Source organism: Macrobrachium rosenbergii, chromosome 27, assembly GCF_040412425.1.
Source record: "Macrobrachium rosenbergii isolate ZJJX-2024 chromosome 27, ASM4041242v1, whole genome shotgun sequence".
In the NCBI taxonomy this organism is placed as follows: domain Eukaryota; kingdom Metazoa; phylum Arthropoda; class Malacostraca; order Decapoda; family Palaemonidae; genus Macrobrachium; species Macrobrachium rosenbergii.
Genome location: NC_089767.1, coordinates 4,718,994 through 4,738,224, shown reverse-complemented (window position 1 = coordinate 4,738,224; position 19,231 = coordinate 4,718,994). Strand labels below are relative to the sequence as shown.

At 37.3% G+C, this 19,231-nt stretch overlaps 1 protein-coding gene across 6 annotated transcripts in view; it reads right to left on the bottom strand.

Moving 5' to 3' along the window:
• LOC136853371 (mediator of RNA polymerase II transcription subunit 24-like) overlaps positions 1-19,231 on the bottom strand; it is a 176,798-nt gene that overhangs the window by 3,969 nt on the left and 153,598 nt on the right. For 4 of the 6 annotated variants that reach the window (XM_067128786.1, XM_067128788.1, XM_067128785.1 and 1 more), the window contains exons 15-19: positions 17,157-17,334; positions 14,498-14,607; positions 13,643-13,726; positions 11,139-11,349; positions 2,732-2,873 (exon numbers count right to left, since the gene is read on the bottom strand). In XM_067128786.1, the coding sequence (XP_066984887.1) occupies positions 2,732-2,873; positions 11,139-11,349; positions 13,643-13,726; positions 14,498-14,607; positions 17,157-17,334 (725 nt within the window). Of the gene's footprint in view, positions 1-2,731; positions 2,874-11,138; positions 11,353-13,642; positions 13,727-14,497; positions 14,608-17,156; positions 17,335-19,231 lie in introns of all 6 variants that reach the window. The other 2 variants (XM_067128782.1, XM_067128783.1) reach the window with 1 other exon arrangement.

Here is a 19,231-nt window from a genome sequence, read left to right as displayed (position 1 = left end):
TGTCATAAGAATGAAAAATTACCTTTTCCATATAAAAAAAATGATCTGACTTTCTTTTCCAGCTTTTTAGCTAAATACGTTCTAGTAAACACTTAAATTCTAGAGCTAAAAGAGAAAATCATTGAAGTATATTGACTTTCTAACAACAAACGAAGTCTATTTTAAATTTTCTATGATGAGATTACAGAACTGCAGTTTCCCACCCTATGCAGACATTTACATATTGAATATTTATACTGTGTATGAACATAAAAGGGGGGGGGGGCAGAAGGGTGCCAATGGCATAAGTTGACTGTATACTGTATCTATAAATATTTCTGCTTACCTACAAATCTTCACCTCAGGGAATATTCAGTAATATTTCTGATATTGTATCAATTTATGGGGGAATATTTTTAAAAACTTCCAACACTTTTCTTGCAGGTAAACAAATACGGTTCTTAATTATGATATTTTCCAATCAAGGGTAAATGTAGCTTTCAGAGAGAGAGAGAGAGAGAGAGAGAGAGAGAGAACTTGAGAAATTGATAAAGTGCATGAAATGTGAGAAAACACTGTATATGACGAGCAAATACCCAGGGTCAAATGAGACTGACCAACCCTAAGAGAAGTTAACATTACTTGTGCACTAAACCTTTCAGAGTGATGAATTCCCTATTCCAGCATTGGGCGTGGTCTGTTTTCATTTGTTAATATCACATTCATTATTCCTCATTTTCTGCCATTCAATGATTACGAGAAATGAAGCTGCCCTCAGTCTCAATCGTGACATGGAGTAGATTAGTGAATGGTTTAACTTTTGAGAAACATCTAATGAAAGTGTCAGCAAATGCCTTCTGTTTCAGAGGTTCTTCATTCCTCACACCGTTGGACTGTGGAACAGTCTCCCTGAGAATGTTGTGCAATTGGAACCTCGAAAGTTCAAGCAAAGATGCAATGGATTACAACCCTAAAACAATTCTTGTATTTACTTACATTTTATCTACTTATTATTAATGTTAAAATAGTTTTCTTTTCTGATAACTGATCTCTCCTTTCTATATTTCCTTTTACCTTCAGTTTACTTCTTTCTAATGAACACTATATGCTTTGTAGCTTGAATTTCAAGTCAATGGCCCATGTGGGCTAGTTCCATATGAATAGGGTTAATCTTCTGAATAATAATAATAATAATAATAATAATAATAATAATAATAATAATAATAATAATAATAATAATAATAATAATAATAATAATAATAATAATAACATAGTTTAGAACAGATTTAACAGCTGCTTGCAACAGCAATGTTAAGGTTAGTCAGTCAGCTCCCCAATTTATGTGTGACAATTCCTTTACTAAACTAAACGCATTTTTGCATTTGGCTTTCATATGGGCCATATGGGCTTTCCAGTCCAGGAGTGTGTCAAAGACTAAGCTAAAGAGCTTGGCTGTTTGACTTACGGGCCTGTGACTGTCTCTAATCTTGAAGTCGATTCTTAATTTTTCCATTTAAAATTTTTATAGAATATAACTGCTGTGGCCTTTATTTTATGGAAAATGGGAAACCTACTGGCAACAATCATGTGTATGTTTACTATAGCATTGTTGATGTTTGGTGTGTCTTAGGTTTGATGCTGCGTAGCAGAGTAAATAGCAAAATCATCCACGCAAATATTACTTTTGATTCTAGCTAGTATTTAACTATCGATTGACCAGAGTACTACTTAGAACTTGCCTGTGGAATAATTATTTTTAAATGGGAAAGTCTTCAAATCAATACTTGGAAGGTACGGTCATTACAAAAGTTTCCAATAGACTGGCAAGCAACCACACAGTATATAGTATTTTTGTATAATGTTTTTAATACTGAGCATCACCATGTGGTATCATAGACTTTATATATCAAGGAAAATAGCTATTGTTATTTGTCTGAATTCAAATCCTCTGTGGCTGTGATATTCCAGGTGAGCTAGTGAATCAACAGTTCCAAGACCAAAACTGGACTGGTGACAATATCTTGTTTTTATAGGACCCATATGAGTTGTGCCTTTACCACTTTCTCTAACATTTGTATGAACTTGTTAGGGAAAGTGTTCTGTAATTTTTTATATTCACTTGGTCTTTCCCTGGTTTGAGATGGGGATAAGTATGACATTTCACCACTCATCACGGACACTCTGAAAATGGGTAATTAAAAAATGCTACACCTGAGAGATAGGGTGTACTGTGGTCTGAAAATAAGGTATCTACAAATGACATGATTTGAAAATGTGAAAAGAAATGGTGATGATCTGAGCATAAAGGGAAAATTTTTCTACCACACATTAAAGATGATGATGACAGTACCGATGAAATTTGTATGTCAGAAGCATTATCAAGAGTGCTCTACATAAATGAAACAGGACGATGAAGTTGATGTTACAATCCTCCAGAGTCATTACTGAATTTCAATGGCTGAAATCATATTGCAGGATGTTTTGATTCTTGCCAAAATGTTTTGTATGTTCTAATCATAAAAATACAACAAATATTAAAAAGAAATTTTTAAAACTGAAAGTACATTACCTCTTCATAATCTCTGAAAATCACAGGAACAAAATTTCAAGAAAGGAATGGAGGTACTATCATTTAAATTATTACTACAACTTTATTGTAGTAAAACATTTCAAGAGAAAAGATTTTCATGCACCATATTATCAATAAAGTCACAATCTTAAGAATACGGTACCTATTTAACTGTATATATACCTTTATTTGGACCAGTCATATATAAAGGCAGTGCATGGATCAAAAAACTCAGTGTGCAACCAACAACATCCAGATGAAGGAGGCCATAAATCAGGTCAACAGCACGATTCAGGTCTGAGGTGAAGACAATCTGCATGCCACACTGAAAGCATAAAAGAACAGTTGCCTTCATTAAAGCAATTGTAAAAATAAAGCTGAAACACTAATAAACAAAAAATGCAATTTTTCTAAAACAAACACTTCTTTCATGCATACATTTCCTTACTACTAGCCCACTTTAAGGGCACGAAACCATCTGAACACCATGATTCAATTTTAAGGCTACGCTCACACAGGGCGTTTTTAACCGTTAGGTATGTATTGGCACCAATACCCAATTATCGGCGCCAATTAGTGGAAATTAGCGATTTTCAGCGCCGAAAATTGCCGATTTTTGTCTCCAGACAAGCGCCATAAAACCGGATCGTCATTAACCGAGCCTGCCATTAACCGGGGACTGCCTGTACCAAACAGCAGTGGCATGTTACCAGCAAATTATAAAAAAAAAAATTTAATCTACAGACTTAGCTAAAGAGAACTAGACTACTGATCTCTGACATGCATATAACGTCCTCAAGAAAACATGCAACTCGGTAAAAGATGGCAAAACTGAAATAACTGCCTTAGAATCACCAAAGTACTGCAGTCAGGTCAAGGCAGTCCCTGCTTGAGGAAGTGGGCACCAATTCTACAGACGAGAATAACATTTTCTTAATTATGGAATGATAATAAAGGCTGAATCAATGCTCCTTTGTTGTTCTAACTAAGAGCAAAACATGTTCAAATTTGCCAAGTAAAGTCTAGATATAATGGAAAGTAAGATTCCACTGGATAACCTTCAGCTTAGTACTTCTTGGTTCTTATGGAAACTGCTCAAGTGTGATAGGCATAAGACCTACTTGGTGAGCCTCCCTGGGACATTTGTCAGTAACCTCAGATGGTTGGCAAAACTCTTGCTGTGGCCAAGATGAGCAACCAGAGTTAATGACAGGTAAAGTACTTGAAATTCAAGATCTTGATGCAACTGGTTTGATCATGCTGAAAGCATGGACTTTTAGGTTTTCCCATGGAAGTACTGGAGGCTAATATCAAGCTACTAGGACTGCTGGAGAAGTGGAATAAAATGCTGGACCTCAAGATCAAATGGGAAATGATATATGCAGCAAGGAGAGTGCATTACTGAAGAGACAAGACTTTGCATATGCATGGAGGAAGCAATTACTCTGAGGCACTGACCTGGTTCCTCCAGACAATCATCTGCAACCATACCACCTCACCTCTGAATCAACCTGAAGACTGCCAAGCTTGCTGGTCTTTGGAAGTGGGGAAAATCTCAGCTTAACAATCCAGGATTTCACACCTACTACCTCCCAAAAATCATAGGCTATAACTAGCATCCTGTCTAAGAAGTACCCTACTTGCTCCTGCTCTTGCACATCCCACCCCCAAAAAATAATTTTGGATGTGTTGGTGAACTGAAACGACTGCCTACAGCCAGTCTGGCTTTTTCAAAAGTGACATCACACCACCCTAATACCTAGTATTTCTAAAAGTCCTGCTTGAAAGAGATGGAATCAACTGGTTTCAATTAAGTTCAACAGTATATCTTTCATCATTCCTTCCAGACACATTCAACAGTCACAAAGTCAGAGACAGTAACCATGCTGGACAATTTTCATCAATGACATGCCTCAGTCTTCTAAGGAGGGGAAACAACTAGCACTATAAAAATGCCCACAAAGAAAACTGAGAATTGACCAAAGGGAAAGACTTCAGAACATTATGCTGAATTCTGTTGACCTTTGATGAAAAGGGAAGACACATCTGCACAGTTCTCCTAAGAGTAATCTTTCTTCTCATGCTTCCTTGCATTCATATGGCCTTGCTGGTATGAGTCTTATCTGGGGCCTGAGGTATGTCCTTCAGCTCAGCTATGGTCATGCCCTCTTAAGTCTACACAGCTGTGGTCAATGTTCTTTGTAACAGCAAAGCCCTGGTCTAGGATGGGTCTGGCTTCAAGTCACTGTTTTAGTTGATACCCTCACCCTGGTCATGGCAAATTTTCTGGCACAATCTGCTTCCTGACCACAGGTAGCACAGCTCTGGTCAAGGGTCCTGAAGATTACACAGCTCTGGTTCTGGCATAGGTCTGGTATATGATCACAATTCTGTCAGCTGTTACAGCCATGATCACTCCAAATATTTTGCTCATGGTTTTAATCGTTCTGTCACAGTGCTTCTTGTGATAACAAAACAAATCTTGCTAAATGAGAAAGAAGAATGCAGAGTCCCACTGTTTCTTCTGCATACCATAGAATGCATCACACCAATGTTCAACTGTGTACTCTAGCTTGGGTTGTCATGGCAATAGCTCCATCTAGTAATGACTAACAGTATCTGGAGGAGAATCAGGATGCCATTACTATATGCCCCCAGTCAGCGAGGCAGTATTTACTTCAGAGCAGTGGCTAACCAACTGGAGCAGCACCAGCATGAAAAGTTGCATGGGTCATTAAGGAAGAGGCCAAAAGCGTGGCAGATGCCTCTCTGAAAAGTATTCTAAGAACTAGGAGTGGTGAATTTACCACTCATGAGGGAGAGGATGGCTAAAGAAACATTTCTTATACAAAACACTCTATACAAGTGTGATACAAAAAAGGCAAGAAATGGGTTGTGTTAAAAAAATTTAATCTAGGTTCTGGGTTCTGACTAATGAAGTAGACAGGAAGTAAAAACAAACCCATTCTCTATATTTTTACACATTTAATTGTCTTGCCTCAACACTAACCCTGAGGTGGAACTAACCCAGAAAGAGGTGGAACCTAAGTTTCAGAGGTCTCTTACAGAAAGACCTAAATTACATATCTGCATACCAGTGCATAACAGTTAAGGGGGAGAAAATGAATATAACATGACATTCACATTAGATGGTCTGCCACAACTATAATGATGAAATACTTTTTCACACATCAACTCTCACTGAGGGAACTGATGACAAATCTAAAAATAAAACAATACCGATAAAAAGTGAGCAACCCTTCTATAACTGATAACCAAAAGGAAATTTTCCAAATAGAAAAAAGATAATAAAATAGTTGGTAGTGCCTGCTAGGATGAAAGTAGTGCTAACCCATGCAGAAGCACTAATGTGTAGTATGAGCAATGCTGGGAGGTGAGGATTTGCCCATGCATGTTCAGTGGCAACTGCAATCTCTATTTCAGAGGGCTGTAGCATCTGGAAGATTTGGTTTCAATGAAATGGGCTAATATGTAATTGGTTTGTTGAGATCAAACAAAACAGAAGTTAGGAACTTCAAGACTAAATCATATGTTGTACTATACAGCTTTCAGATTTAAATTAATCACACTGGACAAGAACAGTGCTACATGGATGAATGACTATGAGAACTTAATAAAGTGACTTTGAAGGGTCAATAAATACCAAACAACAATTTAACATATGGTGATGCTCTTAAATATTTTTCTAAAGCCCAACTCCACTAAGTATTATTGGCATATTCCAATTACAATCAAAATTATGAAAAATGATTACATAAATGTCTATTCCAGTATCAAGTTCTTGAACTTGAATTACTGCAAGAAAAGCCTGTTCAAGTTTGCCGATTCTCTGTACTTTCCTATAGTTTTTGTCCATAAACTAGGCTAAGTCTGTATAGCCTAGCCTATGCTAGCTTATAATCATATCTAGTGTTATGAGACCAATAATACAGGAGGGTTATAAAACCAATTATGACAGGAAAAACCTATTTTTGGTGGCTACTGTTAAGCCCTCAAAGGAGTTACCCTTTGGTTTCACTGGGGCTCCATAAGACAGTCTAACATGAAAAATTCTCTCACAGCTGGTCTAGGCTGGAATAATGCCGTTATTGGTACAATGATGGAGTATAAATGGACTCAAGGCAGGAAGCCTCTTTATCCTGTCTTAAAACAACAACCCAGAAGATTATGATTCCCCCTTCTTCTGCAGATGTGGCAACAGTGGCCCTGGTCAGCCAAATCCTGCCACTACTCAGAAGTCACAGAAAGAAACATCCACACAGATTCCCATACCTTGCCATCTGGGAAATAGGGTGTGTCTGAGGACTCAGCAGCCACCAAAACTAGGTTATCCTATGTAAAAACATGTTTTTTTTTTTAATAGTGGATTGATGAAATGGCTACCTTCTGGGAAAATAATCCCAAATACCCATTTGAAAACTGTTCATGGTAGTCATGTGAGGATCACCTTTCCTCTTCTATCTGGGGTTCCCAAAAGGGATTAACAATGATTAACAATGAATTAAAAAAAAGGGTAGGAACCTGTATGTGTGTTAACCTTATGATTTTCTAAGCATGATGCAGGATAACCACTCCATCCCAGCAATACCTCAGAAGTACCAAGGCATCAGAGGGCCCATCACTTTCCACTGCAGGCCCTAAGGGGGCCTGGGACTTATCATACCACCTACTGACTCATAGTGCAGTCACACCTCTTCTATCTCATGGTAGTAATGCTTGAGGTACCCTGTCTCGGAGACCTTGAAAATCTGGGACAATGGAATCCTACTCTTGCTAATACCTCAATGTCCAGGTTTGGAAACATACAGTGGAAGTTAATGGTTCTCCCATGTCACAAACAGGTCCACTTATAGATGTGGAAGCAGGTTGGCAATCACCTAGTGGGAATGTTTTTCCAATATCCACTCACCTGAAGATGGCATCTGCCTTGAGAGGGAGTCTGCAGCCACAATGAGCAACCCATGAGGTGGATCACTGACAAGTGCCATTTCCTCACCTTAGCCATCCATACGATGGCAAGCATGCTGCTTTGAGGAGGAGATGCGTGGAAGCTGAGCCTCTCTAAATACCATTCAATACTGTCAAATGTCCAAGACTAACAAGATGTGGGTCCTCACTGGAAACTTCAAATTATGTGATGGACAGGATGATGGCCATCAGTTCCAGAAATGATGCTTTAAGGGGAGCGTTTGACGAAAAAATCGAAAAATCAAAATTTTCTGAGATATTTTATATATGGCATCATGCATATCCTGACTATCTTCTCAGAAAGTTTTATTAAAAAATTCGCCATAGTTTAGGAGTTATAAACAAAAACAGTATCCCTATCATAGAAAAAATTACATTTTTCGTATAATGTAATGATAATGTCAGTATATCGGTAGTAATTTCCTTTTAGCTATGAAATAATAATATCTAAATGCGTTATATGGCAACTCTGTGGACCTAGTACGCATCAACCAGGAATCCAGGGCAGGCAGTGACGTCAGACTAGTCAGTCAGTAGCAGCTCAGAGCTTGACTAAGTAAAACGCCGCGCTGCCCAACCTGATTATGTTTTGACACTCGCTTCATCTAGCTTCATTTGAGTTATATTACTTTGCAAGTCTATTGTTATATATCAAATATGTCATAAAAACATCAAACTGTTTAACAGCAAGCAAATAAAGAGAAGCAAAAATATCGTATATCTCAAAACTAAAGTTATCGACATTCAAACTGCATCTCCTCCATAATGAATGCACCGATCTCAATGAAACAAAAAGCAAACCTGAGAGTTTTTTTCATTTTGTCCCTCGAAAAATTTTGGGGAATTTTTTTCCAAAAATCAATCAAAGTTTTTTCAAAAACGAAAAATATTCATAAAAAAAGAAAAAAAAATTGAAAAAACACTCTCTTAATTTGTTCTAATATATAATATCTGTCTACCACGTAAATTTGAGCTCTTAGTTTGCAAAATTTATGGAGGAGATGCATTTTGAAAAATTTTGGGGTCAGTGGGGTTACCAGCTAATGGGGGCAGAAGACAAAAATTATGGTTACAGTCCTTTTGCCCTAAAAAATAAACCCAGGCACAAAATTTGAAACTGATTCATTGATTTCATCAAACGCTCCTCATATCGTTATAAAACTTTGAAGGCCGATATCTCAAAACTAAAGTTATCGACATTCAAACTGCATCTCCTCCATAACGAATGTACGATCTCAATGAAACAAAAGCAGCTAAATAAATTGTCTACAAACAAAGAGAGAGTTTTTTCATTTTGTCCCCGAAAATTTTGAATTTTTTCCAAAAATCAATCAAAGGGGCTCTCACTTTCTTCTAATATATAATATCTGTCTACCACGTAAATTTGAGCTCTTAGTTTGCAGAAGTTATGGAGAGATGCATTTTGAAAAATTTTTGGGGTGGGGTTACCAGCTAATGGGGGGCGGAGACGAAAATTATGGTTACAGTCCTTTGCCCCTATACAAAAATAAACACCAGGCACAAAATTGAAACTGATTCATTAAAAAAACACGGGAGTTATTAGCGAAAAGATTTTATCAAACGCCCCTTAAAACTGATGATATTTCCCAGCTATCAGAGGATCCTCCCAATGGCCTCTCTGCCTGTCAATAAGGCATCTGTGTGTATAACTATCTGCATGGCTGAAGGAGTAAGATCTACCTGCTTGGCTAGAGGACACTCGTAAATCCACAGAGTATCTTCCTAACCACTGCTTTTACAGTGGAGATGATCAAGAAGCCTTTTCTAGGAATGCAAGAACCAGTCTGTTCATGTCCTTGAGTGGCAGTATGAGTACTGGATCCACTTCAGACACTAACTCTAACAGGCCAAGGTTCCATTCCAAATGTCACTGAGAAACCCTGGATTGGGCCAGGAACCCTTGCAGATCTTTCCTTATTCTGGCCTCAGTCTGGCTGGGGAGAGACAACTGGCTGGAAAGCTTACCTCAGCAAAGTTCCAGCAACACAAAACTCTTGTTGGGTGTGAGGCAAGACTTGTACCAATTGATCAGGAAACCTTTTGAGTAGTCTGCTCATTACAACTTGAAGGTTTCGTAAGCACTCCTCTCTGGTGGTTCCCCACACTAACCAATCATCTAAGTAGGCAACCTGTTGTCTGAGCTCTTGGATAGCTATTGATGCCAATTTTGTGAAGATCCTTGAAATGATGTTTAAGCCAAAGGGCATGGACCAGTATCTTTATGTCTCTCTCTATCCCAAACCATGGGAAGGGACAAGAGAGAATGAGAAGAGGGACAGGCCAGTATGTGTCTTTCAGACTGATGGAGACAGGCCAGTTTCCATGTGGAATAAGTGAACGTATTTGGGCAATGATTGCCATCTAAAACTTGCGGCACTGTTTGTTCAGCTTTGATAAAAACATCCTTCTCTACAGCTCCCTTCAGAAGAGCCTTTTTACATATACTTCTCCAAGGGTGGCTTCAGTTATTTGGAGAAATCCCTCAAGGTGGGGGGATGTGACCACTGACATCCCAAGCCACTGGAAATGATGCAGTGTCCCCAAGGGAGTGACTTCCACTGGATATGGTGCAGTGAAAAACAATCCCCAACCTGCAATGTCCTACTGGGCTCTTTCTTTTCCTCTTCCCTTAAAGGGTTTTTCCTCTTGCTTGACAGACACACCTTTGTCCACTAAGGAGGGAAGGTGGTGTTGCTGTTCTCTCTTCTACTGATCTGGTAAGACCCCCTAGGGCTTCTTGGATTGCAAGATGGAACTCAAGGGAATGCTGTTTCCTGGGTTCTAACTTACACGGCAGGGCAGGTACAGCACAATTCTGAGCTCTGTTACATCAGACTACTCAAAGAGATCAGGGTAGAAAGAGAAGGAATGACATTGGGGAGTGACACGTTTGAACTTACCAACGCTTCTCTTCAGGACCTGAGGCACCATTCCATACAATTCACAGAATACTTCCCAGCCAGAGCAGTCCTAGAAGATTCTGGGAGCTCTAATGTACTCACTTTCAGATTAGTTTTGAGGATGAGCAGCAGCTACATTATCAAAACACATGCTGACAACGCTTTCGAAATAAAACACAGCCAGGCAATTTCCTTGTTTTAATAAAATATCTAACCTCCTCCAGCTTATCCTTAGTTACGTAATACCCCGCTGTCTACCCTGGGGACAGCTTATTAGCTTTCTCTGTACAGTACTCAGACATACTGATTCTATCCTATCATATTATCTGCTTTATTCCACTTTCTTCTAACTGGTAGTTGGTATGAATTTCCCTGAAGCTACACTTTCAGATTCAGACTCTGTTTGGATTATCAAGGATTCTAGATTAATAAGCTTAATTAATTAGGTCTTTCTTCTCTAGATCGAGAAGGGGATATGCTGTATATCAGGTCCACAATAATATTCAATGGTATTCTTGTTGATTTTATAAAAAAGTTACAAAAAAAGATGAACCCAGGACAGGGTTCGAAAGCTTTTGCAACTTTTTTGTAACTTTTTTATAAAATCAAGAAGAATACCATTGAATATTATTGTGGACCTGATATATAGCTTAATTAAGTCTTTAGCAGTATGCCCTTACCTGCACCAAGTCACTGACAAACCATCTTGTGCCACCAAGCCTAAGTAGATCTTGGAATGTAGACAGGGCTCTGTGGCTTAGTATCCCAGTTGGAAAAATTTGCTGCCATGTGCTTCTCAACAGGTGAGACAGAGGTTCTTGGGATGACAAGAGGAAGGGAGCATTTGTTTCCATTGCCATATTGACTTCTTTTCCATTTGTTCCACTGAAGCTGTTTCCAATAAAAAAAAATTAAGATTATAGTACTTCTCACAAGAATGACATACATTTATAGTAAAGTACAGTACATCAGAATTTGAGACGGAACACCAAAGGCGTTTAAGGAAAATAATGTATTACTCATGATTCACAATCTCTCACCTCTGAAGATAAAAGTATCTGCGCTAAGTTAAATACTATGCAAGACACTTGAAAATTTAACTTTGGGACTTGCTTAACCACAAGAATATTCTCAAAAATACAAACTTTTCAGTCATTTTGCTTCATGAATACACAGTTCTTATTTGACTTAAGCATTACTACTAAATGCCAAGCTGTCTAGCTGAGAAAGTGCTATTCTCATATGAGCTTGTCACTATCACAAAGGGTATCCTAAAGCTTACAAAAACCCTACTCTGTACGTTATACTCTTTCATTACTGAGGCTAGGTGATGAGAACCAACTAGCAGTGATGTGATCTGGAAACACGAAACTTTTTAATGACACAGAGTACAGGCAGTCCACACATAAACCAGCATTGGTAAGTGGTTTTTTATTGGCGCCGATATCCAGTTAGCGGCACCATTAAGCAGTTTATCGGCATTATTATCGCCGATTTTTGCTTAGCGGAACTTGGCCGGGAACAGAACCCCTCCCCCCGCCATTAACCAGGGACTGCCTGTACTGCCCTGTTACTTAATCATCTTGAAAATGCTTGCCTAAATTACATAAAAATGAGGACATAAGCTAAGCTGTGCATCTGCGGTGAAACAAATCAGTAGGAATTAATGATTAATTGATTGTTTTATTGTTAACACTGATATAACATTCCTCAATCATGGACGACATATATTATAGTATTTTATTTAGACTTCAAACACCAATAAATAAGGCAAAATGCCATAAATTCTTACTGACATGCTAACAATACATTTTGGTACTGTAACTGTCTCAGTAAACTTATACCTCTGACTGAATACATTTATAAAGTGTTATCAATCTATCATTCTTCTACTATAATCAAAACCACATTCCTGAATTATAAGAAACATATTTTTATGTATAGTATCTCAGCTTCAAACACAAAAATGATGCATAATATACATCCTTTACTGTCACCCACACCCCATAACAAAAACCAATACTCTGATTGGTTGCTATTTTAAGAGATGAAATCTTTCAACTTACAATATGGCATCACTGACATTTTTAAACAAAGCCATAATTGTGGCTCCTCCTCTTCTAATGGCAATGCCTAGATTGTGGCTTGTGAAGATTCGAGTTATATTTTAAGAAAAGCAATTTCTTCCACAATTTTAATTACATGTTCCAACAGTCATGGCTGTCTGGAGTTCACTCTCAAATGTTTGCTTCTTTGCCACAACAAGAGAAGGTATCTCTAAAACAAGTTCCTTTGTAAGAGCACACAGACAAATCATGAGAGCCTCAGCCTTATATCAACAAGTTGCAAAATATTGGTTGTCTACACAACCATCATTCACATCAAAGGTCAAAAATTTTTGTTACTATATAGTTTAACCAAACCAATGAATCAAGATTCTCAACTCTGCTGGGAATGGAAAAATTTTAAGGGTCAACAGGCTGGGATATCAACATTTATTCAAAGCTTTTGGCAACCTGTGACGGCTAAGACACTGATAGAATTCCGAACATGGAAAACAGGCAAATGTTACCTGGACTTGTTGCAGTGTACATACCCTGACATTTGGACTTGTCTGACATCACCATTAGAAAACTGAACACATCTTTGGTATAATCAATAACCTTACAAGGCAAATGAGTTAAAGAGTACACAAGATACTCAACAAGAATATCAGATAAAAACAATCCCCAAGTGTCTCCTATTATGTGACCTCAACAATTTACCCAAACAGCAACAACACATGGGATCTTAACTGGTACCTGTACCCCGAAGTATTCAATAGCCTGCTTGTCTCTCTTTTTTAGGTAAAGAATAATGATCACCTATTTAAAAGTATTGTATCACTAATAAAAAATTAAAGAAGTCATATACAGTAGCACTGATTTTGCCCACAAGATGGATGACATGAAAAGAAAAATATGAACACAAGCAAAATATAAAGCTAAGCTTAGTGAAGAATGAGAAACTATATAATAAATAAGGAATCACCCTCATGGCAGAAATGCTCAGCTTAGAGAAATGTAAACTCCTCTCAGAACTGACTATCTTTTGGGTAGATGCTCCAGCTGTGAGCAGTAATATATAAAAAATAAAGAGGCTTCCCATTGTATAAATAAGTTCCAAGAGCATTATGCCAGCTTACCTCCCACTGTTATTTGCAGAAGAGTGGATGCCACCCTTTGTTACTTGTAACATGTTTTCCACGATGAGGACCAAAAGAGAAGATCTGGAGGAATAAGTCAGAGTTCATAATATCTTACACTATTGCTCAATAAAGTTACTTATTTATTAATGCATTCTGTTTGGAAAAAATTTACTAATGTAATAAAATAAATTAATTTACTAATGTAATAAAACCAATTACAGGCAGTCCCCGGTTAACGGCAGGCTCGGTTAACAGCGATCCGGTTTTATGGGGCTTGTCTAGCGACGGAAGTCGGTAATTTTCGGCGCCGAAAATTGCCGATTTCTGCTTATCGGCGCCGATAATTGGGTATTGGCGCTGATACACACCTAACAGAGGCGCCGATAACCGAAAATCGGCGCTTTTCGGTGCCGATAACCCACGAAAATCGCCATAAAAGTGCCACAAATCGCCGATTTTCAGTTAGCGGCAATTTTCGCTTACCATCACACCCTCAGAAACGGAACCCCACCGATAACCAGGGACTGCCTGTACTTCAACATCAGATTTATTGGGCATCTGTCCAAACTTCAGACATTCCATAGAAGAAGAATCCCCCAGTTCCACCAGACAGTCAATGCATACTGGCTCCCCCGGCTCTCTTGTGCCTGTCACTGTGCAAATGACTAAGAAACTTCTCTAACTTAATTGCATTTATATATTCCCAGTTGTCTAAATATCAATTTCACATTCATAACTTTTAAACGGGTACTAAAAACGCACTCTTTTATGGAATGTCTCAAACAGGTTTTCAGTACCTACGAATGAAGTTTTCTTTTTCTCATGACTACAGGTAACAACACTGTTTCTTACCTATCTTTGAAGTTTTCTAAAGTAGGAGTGGATGAATCATGATCACCGAGCGAAGTCTGTAAATACTGCAGTAAGCTGAAGGGTAAGGCTGCCTGTTCTCCATCCACAACCTATCAAATATGTATATAGTATACATACATAGAGAATTCACTAAGCATCATAACAAAGTTGTTTAGATCACCTTTGAGCAACATCCAGTTGAGCAGCTTTATGTAAGCATCTAATTCTTTACATCACCCATTAGTCAATTCTGTTCTTACTTGTCTAGTTAAACTACAGCCTTCCCATTAGAACTATGATTGACTGATTGTGAAACTTAGGTCTTGAAGACCAAGTGCCAGAACCCATCAGGATTATTCAGCACCGTAATGAAGGTGAAATATATAAATTAATGATATGATTGATAATGAATATGTGAATGATGGCATACTAGTAAAATTCAGTGTTAAAATATGAATGTAAAAAACGAAGAATGATATTGGATAGAACCAACAAGAAATAATTATATATTAAACTTTTATATTCAAAATATATATTTAGTATATCAAATAAATATGACTAAAAGACCACCCTAACAATAAGAAAACAAATGACTAAACTGGTGCTGATCTATTTAACTACATATGAAATAAAAAAAAATACTAAACAATTTCAGTAGTAAACATTGTATTTTACATAAACATGTCACTACTTTACTGTAAACTGTGACTCCAGTGGCCATGGAGTCACTCACCCAAGAATTTACAAAAAATATCTTGCTCTCCACAGAACTGACAGGATATCCCCCCTGCTGGGCAAACCCCACTCCTTGTGCTATATTTACTAATGCAAATGAAAATGAATTTGTTTTATAACCTGTTATCTATACTGTAAATGTTTTGTTTTACAATACTTATGCAAGATTCTTACATTCTTACTTTAAGGTTTGGAAGTAAGTTCCTATTTTCATTTCTGAATGCACCATTGAATTCGTGGTATCATTTTACCATTCAATATACTGTACTGGACAGTAAAGTACAAGTTTTACACTTGGCTTGAAAATGTACAGTTCAATGCTAAACTTTGTCAGATAACCGTAACAAAAGGGAATGCGTACAAGTTCTTATCTTGTTCACTTTAAAAAAAATAAAAACATAGAATACAAGAGATTCAGTGACATGACTTAGTTCAGGTACACACATTACACTTGTGCAACAACACTAAACAAAATGTATACATGAATAAATAAATATGCCGTTTTACTGTAAACTCTTGAAGCTTTCATTATTAACTGGCAAATGGGCCATCTAGATCTACAGTCTTTAATCCTTAATCTAGTTCTGTTTGCTGAGGGATCCATTTCATTGGCTCTGGCTGCATTTCTGTCTGCTCTCACCCCTCTGCCATGACCTCTCAGACCTCTTCCACGTCTGTAGGTACCACACGAACAGCTAGTATCGCTGTTCCCTCTAATGCTACCCACAGAATTGACTGTTCAAGCGATTGAACTCGCCAGCCAAAATACAATTGGCTATGGCTAAACAGGTTGCACTCCATCATGACTAATTGTAAAAGAAAATGTTGAAAGTCAAACTGAGTTCAAGATAAAGTATTTGATTACATGCATAATGATTTGATAATCTAAGCTTCTCTTTCCTTTATGCCACTGTCATCCATCTCATTTACACTCAATCCCAAATCGCTTATCTCAATCAAAGCTGACTTAAGGAGCATATCCTGTAACTCGGACAACATCACAGCCTTCATGACAATTCTGATTAAATTCCCTCTCTGTTCTCAAATCCACTTTCATATCCTCTAGCAATATTTCATCTCGTAAAGATTAAACAGTTCCATTACTTCAATCTTCTACTAAAAATCTGAGTACTTTGTTTCTGCTGATGAAACTTACTTTGACAATGAGCACAAAATTTTACTGAATAAATCTGAGGCTATGAACTTCCATACGGAAAACAATGTTCATGCATGAAAAAAGAAATAAGCAAAGAACAAATAGTAGATAACATTACTTATTTGGTCATAGCCAAACAACTGGCTATGATTTTGTTATGGTTAACAACATTTTCTGAAGAAATTCATTTTTGCATATATTTCTCTTAAGTTGAACGATCAGTAAATCAGCATTTCAAAGTGAATGAAAATTACAAAAACAGGTTATGATAGGAAATTAATTGCTTGATATGGAATTGCTGTACACTATCACCTAAGTGAGTTGCCCCTGGATACTGTATTGTAGGCTACATGCAAATTTTGGTCATTTATTGGGAGGGACAAACCCTCAAGTGTCCATTAAATTGAGGTGTCACTGTTTATGAATTACTCCATTCAGCAACTTTCCATTACAGCAAAGCTCTGCAAAGCTCTAGCTGTTTGTTTTTCCTTAATATTCCTTTTATAAATAAATAGGTCAGCCATTTATAAAATGACTGCTGTATTCTTTCAAGAGCCAAGGTTATCAGTGGCTTTGTAGTTGAGCTCGACTTTTATTCCCCCCGTCACCAGGCCTGTTCTTGATTAGGGTTTGGGGTACTATTCCCAAAGGTCTATGCATTATCAAAAGTAGTCCATAAAGATAGTAATCAAAATTTGAATGGTCTACAAATATATACAGCAATCAGCAACTGTTTATATGACGAACAACGTATCAAACAATCCATACCTGTACATGGGAGCAAAGCCACGCAGCAGCACATATTGGCAGGCAGCACAAGTGATAACGAAGGCGATCCAGCAGCTCCTTGACCTGCTGAATGGGCAGAGCCCCATGTTGTGAGGCAGTAACAACTTCCTTTAGTGCTGCTCCAGCCATCTGGCAGACATCGTTCCAACGAACCATACTGTCAAACAAAAACAAGTATTTCGATATCCCAGATGTTGTCTGATGTCATGACAGAATGAGAAAGAAAGAATCAACTTTCTATTTTATTTTTACACTTCCTCTTTACAATCATAAGTATTACACGGTTCTCTGTTGCGTCTGGATTTGAGAACCTTACAATTATAATTCCGGTTCAATTACAAAAACATGGTCAGAGATAAAGAACTTAATAGTTATATGTTTATGTGAGAAAGCTGACGGCAGGTAGTCCTTCCAAACTAGGAACAGCTGAAATGAACTGTTGACTAATGCTACAGTTCATTAAGTAACAACAGGAGGTAAAAATTTTATTTTGCATTGAAGTGAAATAGTACCAAAAGTACTAAAAGGCAGTAATTTTTGTATTTATCAAAGGTTAACATTCTTTTATTTTTTTATGTTGTTAAGTACTGTATTTTAATAAAAGCACATGTAAAAATTTTATTTTGTATTGAAGTGAAATCGTACCAAAAGTACTAAAATGCAGTAATTTTTGTATTTATCAAAGGTTAACATTCTTTCATTTTTTTATGTTAAGAACTGTATTTTAATAAAAGCACTGAACCACATTCAAGAGTATCAATGAGCTTTTCTTAAGGGAGAAATGAAAACTGGAGCAAGTCAAAATTTAGAAGTTGGAACACTAGGTGGAAAGAGACCAAAGGGAATGTGTGAAAGTAAAATGCCAAAAGAGACGTAGTTAGGGGAACAAGGGTTACTGCAAAGAACTCTTAGTACTATCTACATTGCCAGGGCAAGGCTCTCTGTAAGTAGTGCCATCCTATATGGAAATAACCCTGTGAATGACAACTGTAGAGCAAAAAGAAATCACACATCAACAAATCGTAGCCTATTGTGAGAGTAATATCAATCAAATCTGTTTTATTTCTTAAGTTAATCAGTAATAAAGTACAGTGAGCATCAAATACTAAAATAGTTATGTTCTTATTTGACATTAAAGGTAAATAATTTGAGTATGTCTACAATTATGCTAACATGGACAGCAGCTGTACCATTTACCATTATTAATTCTAATCTTCTTCATGCCCACTGTTATCCTTATGCTATGGAGTCGGTTGCCTTTATGTATCAAAACTACAGTATTTCTCTCAAAAGCAACTTCCTCTGCTAAATGCTTCTCAAAATCCTGCCTCACTTTATCACACCATCTAACCCTTTGCCTTCCTCTTGACCTTTTACCCCAGCAGGTTCCACCTAAGCACTCTTAACTCCTTTCTCCTCACTCATCCTTACCACACGTCCAAACAATATCAACCTCAGCTTTCTTTTATAAGTAATCTCTACCACTCCAGCGCTTCTAATTTCTCCCTTTTCCAGCCTCTCACATGGCAAGATATCAAGAATGACAAATCTGATAGACAAAATACAGCATTCTGCCTGCTGCAGGAAAATCACTTTGCTTCTAGCAGGCATAATTCTGCCTTTTTCTCTGGCATGTTGTCTCTCATCCACTGCTCAATGAAGGTCTCACATTTCTCCGAGACAACGACCTAGGGTAGCAAGTTAGAAGCTTTAACAGATTACATTTTATTAAGATTCTATCTGGTATGACTTAATGGTTTTCTAAAGTATGCTATAACCTAGTGTACTCTTAAAATGAGTCATGCATTTATGAGCGCAGAAAAAAATTCACCTTGCAACCTTACAAGGTTATATTTGTTCTCCTGTCTCTGAAAAAACTGTTAAACTAATAGATACAAGAAAAAATTTACATCTTTATTTGAAGAGTATAGAACAGTTTAGAAGCCTTAAAAAATCAAACTTCAAAATTCTATCTGGTATGACTAAAAGTTCTATAAAACATACCACGATCCTAAAATTCTTTGTGAGTCATGCATTTACCATTAATTCTGATG